At 37.9% G+C, this 5,153-nt stretch overlaps 1 protein-coding gene across 2 annotated transcripts in view; it reads right to left on the bottom strand.

Annotated features, from left to right (window-relative positions):
- The window catches only part of LOC108314744 (prolyl endopeptidase), a 126,598-nt gene that overhangs the window by 84,940 nt on the left and 36,505 nt on the right, over positions 1 to 5,153 (bottom strand). For both annotated transcript variants that reach the window (XM_017543770.2, XM_037743963.1), the window contains exon 6: positions 2,057 to 2,178. In XM_017543770.2, coding sequence (XP_017399259.1) covers positions 2,057 to 2,178 — 122 coding nt within the window. The remainder of the gene's footprint in view (positions 1 to 2,056; positions 2,179 to 5,153) is intronic.

Below are 5,153 nucleotides of genomic sequence, written 5' to 3'. Positions count from 1 at the left end.
AGAAGCGACTATACATGTTTAATGCATGTGATGTATTTCCACCGTATTTGTAAACAGTAGCTGCTCACAGCAGCATTACTCATAACAATGCTGTGGAAAGCCATCCACGTGTCCAAGGATGAATGGATAAACAAAACATGGCACACACATATACTGAAATATTGTTCAGCCTTAAATAGGAAGGAAACTCTGACACACGCTGCAAGATGGCTGAAGCTTGAAGATGTTAGGCTTAATGAAGTAAGCCAGTCACAAAAAGACAAATACTGTTAAGATCGCATGTATATGAGGTACCCAGAGCAGTCAAATACAAAGGGACCAAAAGTAGAATGGTGGCTGCCAGGTGATGGCAGTGCTGGGTGGAGAGGAGTCAGGGAAACAGACAGCTACTGTTCACAGGGTGGAGTTTCTGTTTTGCAAGACGAAAAAGTTCTGGGGATCGATGAGGATAATGGTTGCATAACAATGTCAATGAATTTAATGCCACTGAACTTGTAAGTTCACTTAAAGTACACTTCACTGAAGTACAGCTTAGAAAAAGTTATTATAAGGGTCAATTTTATGAGAGAGATATATAATCTAATTTTTTGGTAGCATATTTATCTTAATTGTATTTCAATCAGATGAAGGTAACAATGTATACTATTTCATATCTATGGTACACAGAAGCGTTAGGTATAAGGAGAAGCTGTAGAAGACAGAAAACTTTGCAGAAACAATCTCCAAATGGATCTTAGAAAAGCCAGTAAAAACAAACCTATGAGAAAAATGACAATAGTACTGCACAAGAAAAGCTGGCAGAGTGGGAAGTTAGATGCTAAAGAGAAAACATGAAAAACGGACACATTTTAGAGTAATAAAATGTCCTATATATTTATTTTCAACACAGTCTACTAAAATCTGGCAAACTTTTTCTATAAAGGTCCAGAGACAGTCCATATTTTCAGCTTTGTGAGCTATATGGACTTCTGTGGCAATTACTCAACTCTGCAGTTACAACTTGAAAGCAGGTGATAATGGGTACGGCTGTGTTGCAAAAAAAACCTCTTATTTACCAAAATAGGCAGCAGGCCAGATCCAGTCCAGTGGCCATAGTTTTTTTGGTCAACTTCTGGTCTAGAAAACCCAAATAAATAAATGAAAGAACAATCTGGAAAACAGAAGATCAATTCCCATGGAATAAAATACCATAGATTCCAGTTTTGCTCCCCAAAGAAGTAGACCTAGGAACACAGTTAAAATTTAGAATGTCCCTTCCTAACAAACTGCTAATTGTTTTTCAACAGAAGAGGTAAGTGTCTTGATGAGCTAAAAGTTTGTAGTAGATTCCTCATTCCCATTAAAAATGAAATAACATCCCACCCATAACAAAACATTCAGAATGCTTCACTAACAAGAAATGTTTCTCAGTACCCAGAAATGAACTAACCAGAGCCAAAGTCTTACTCCAGGTATCCCTAAGTTTCTTCAGAATTGATTCTCAAAATACAGAATAAACTCTAGGCCAGTAACTTAAAAACCTAACACTTCAAGAGGTTGGTCCCTGCTAAGACCCCCAATGAATGTATGAATATTGATGAGAAGATGTCTAAAAGATACTATTTTAAGGTAAAAACAAGTAAATAATATGTATGAAAAGAGCACAGTTGTGTAAAAAAGGAAAAGACACACACTCTCTTTTCCCCATATTCTCACTTGTATATACAGAGAAAATTCGTGGAAGGCTACTACCTTCACCTCTGAGAAGCAGGATTCTGAGTAATGAAACATTCATGTTTTACCTTACTAGGTACTTTTATAGTTTTTACTATAAGTAAAATTACTTTTTTACCCTCAAAGTATTACTTTTAATATTAAGAGTAATAGGTTTAGATTGCTGTTAATAGGTTTATCACCTCCATTATTAAGAGTCAATATGAATACCAATATTTTTAACAAAAGAATATTCACTCATGGGACTTCTATCACCCATTAAGGTCACCACATAATAAGAATATTTTTATGCACATCCACGAAACACAGTCTTTGAGGGTAAAATTTCACAGCTGTACAATACCTCCGCTCCACCCATCCATTTAGGTTCATCAGGAAACTCAGCACACAAAACATCTTCTGACTGATCGGTTCCCAAGACATGGTAGTAGAGCTTTTGGTGGAGATTGGTGGATGTCTCTGTACCTGGCGGATTTAAAAACGTACACTGAAATGCACTTGGCAATTTTAAGAAAATCAATTCCACCCAAATTGCAGAATGCTAGAAACATTTAAAAAGTTAAGTAGTTGGTTGTAGGATATAAGGTTAACATATAGAAATCAATTTCTTTCCTGTCTACAGCAATGAACAAGTAGATTTTGAAATTAAACACAATCTGTTAGCACCTCCAAAAATGAATCTTTACGTATAAATCTAACAAAATACCGGTAAGATCTATCTAAGGAAAACTGTAAAATTCTGATGAAAGAAGTAGAAGAACTAAATAGATGAAGAGCTAGTCCATGTTCATGGATAGGAAGACTTAATATTGTCAAGATATCAGTTCTTCCCATTTTTGTCTATAGATTAATGAAACCCCAAACAAAACACCAGAAATATATTTTGTGGATTGACAAACTGATTCTAAAGTTTATACACAATGGCAAAATATACTGGATAATCAACATAATATAGAAGGAGAACAAAGTTGGAGGACTGGCACTACCCAACTTCAAGATTTATTATAAAGCTACAGTGATCAAGATGATGTGGTATTAGCAAAACAACAAACAGATCAATGGAACAGAAGAGAGAGCCCAGAGACAGACCACATAAATACAGCTAATTGATCTTTGACAAGGGAGCAAAGGCAGTACAATAGATCAAAGGTAGCCTTTTCAAAAAATGGTACTGGGACAACCAGACATCCACAGGCAAAAATGTGAATCCAGGCAAGATCTCACACCCTTCACAGAAATTAACTCATAATGGATCACAGACCTGAATGTAAAACATAAAACTATAAAATTCCTAAATATACAAAGAACTCAGCAATAAGAAAACCAAAAACCCGATTAAAGCCTGGGCCAAAGCCCTTTACAGACACCCAACCAAAGATACAGAGATGGCAAATAATCATATGGAAAGATGCTCTATATCATACATCATTAGGGAAATGTAAGTTAAAACATTCAGATATGGCTGGGTATGGTGGCTCACACCTGTAATCCTGCACTTTGGGAGGCTGAGGCAGGTGGATCACCTGAGGTCAAGAGTTCAAGACCAGTCTGACCAACATGGTAAAACCCTGTCTCTGCTAAAAATACAAAAATTATTTAAGTGTGGTGGTGTGCACCTGTAGTCTCAGCTACTTGAGATTCCGAGATAAGAGATTGCTTGAACCCGGGAGGCAGAGGTTGCAGTGGGCTTAGATCATGCTACTGCATGCCAGCATGGGCAACAGAACAAGACTCCACCTCAACAACAACAACAAAAAAATCAGATACAACTATACATTTATAAGAATGGCCAGAATTCAGAACCCTGATAGTACCAGATGTTGGCCAGGGTGTGGAACAAGAGGAGCTCTCATCCATTGCTGGCAGGAAGGCAAAATGGCCTAGCTACTCTGGAAGAGTTTTGGAGGATTCTTACAAAACTAAACAGATTCTTAACCACATGATCCCACAAATCATGCTCCTTTACCCAAAGGAGTTGAAAACTTGTGTCCAAACAAAGACCTGCATACAGGTTTTTTATAGCAGTTTTATTCATAAGTGCCAAAACTTGGAAGTAACCGAACGTTCTTTCCGTAGGTGAATGGATACACTGTGGCACATTCAAACAATGATTATTCAACACTAAAAAGAAATGAGCCATCAAGCCGTGAAAAGGCATGCAGGGAACCTAAATGTGTTATTAGTAACTGAAAAAAAAGCCAATCTGAAAAGGCTACATATCGTTTTATTCCAATTACAGGACACTCTAGAGAAGATAAAACTATAAAGAAAGCAAAAAGATCAAAGATTGGGGTGAGAAAGGAATAAATCGTTGAAACAAAAAGGATTTTTAGGGCAGTGAAGCTACTCTGTATGATACTACAACCCTGGATACATGCCACTATACATTTATTCAAACCTACAGAATGTACAACACCAAAATCAAACCCTAATGTAAACCATGAACATGGGTGATAATGATGGGTCAATGTAGATTTACCAATTAAAAACAAATGTACCACTCTGGTGGGAGATGCTCACGATGAGACATTATGAATATGTGGGGGCAGGAGGCACATGAGAAGTCTCTATATTTTCTTCTCAGTTTTGCTATTAACTTAAAACTGTTCGAAAAACTAAACTTTATTTTTTAAAAAGTTAAGCATCAGCTGAGTATCAACCTGAAAGTAATTCACTCATATTTGTTGATTCTGGAGACTATTTTGAGGCTGAACTTCATTTCATGATGATGATGTACCAGGCTTTCAGGGAAAGGAAAAAAAAAAAGGTAAGATACTACCATAATGTTAAAAAAAAAAGCTTTATGGCACTTAAGTGACTGTCATTGAGCTTTCAGGAACACTGGTAAGAAGCACATGTTAGGAAGTGTTTAGGTTTATTTGTAAGGTTCTCATCACAGCCTGAGAGGCTACAGAGATCCTCTCAACAAGATGGCAGAAAAATTACAGCTAAAAGATGATGTTGGCTTTCTTACAGCTATCACAATTACCAATCATTATTATTTTGTGCCACTGAAAGCTGATGGTAAATAATAATTTGTGTTTTTTACAAGTTAACATAATAACATTGCATCTAACGTGAATTAGCCAGTTATACTTTTCTGTCTCCCAGAACGTGGCAATAACTAACATTTTCTGACATACAATTTGAGGAGAGGATCCAAGATGGCCGTTTAGGAACAGCTCAGGATTGCAGCTCCCAGTGAAAGCGCAGAGGGTGAGTGGACGCCGCATTTTTATTGCCCATAGACTAGGAAATTCCCAGGCGGAGGAGCTCCACGGTCGCCAGCGCGGCTGTTTCGGCCAGTGCGGCTGTGCCGCCAGCGCCGCTGCTTTGCCCCGCGCGGCTGCTTTGTCAGCGCCCTGGAGCAGCGGTTCTCTGTACAAAATACACCAGTCCGGGTGCCCTTTTGGCTGGCGACTGGAGCCACGGGAAGTCGC

The sequence above is a fragment of the Cebus imitator genome, unplaced genomic scaffold, assembly GCF_001604975.1.
Source record: "Cebus imitator isolate Cc_AM_T3 unplaced genomic scaffold, Cebus_imitator-1.0 Scaffold160, whole genome shotgun sequence".
Lineage (NCBI taxonomy): Eukaryota > Metazoa > Chordata > Mammalia > Primates > Cebidae > Cebus > Cebus imitator.
Note: the sequence above shows the minus strand (reverse complement) of the source record. Positions and strands in the feature narration are given on the sequence as shown.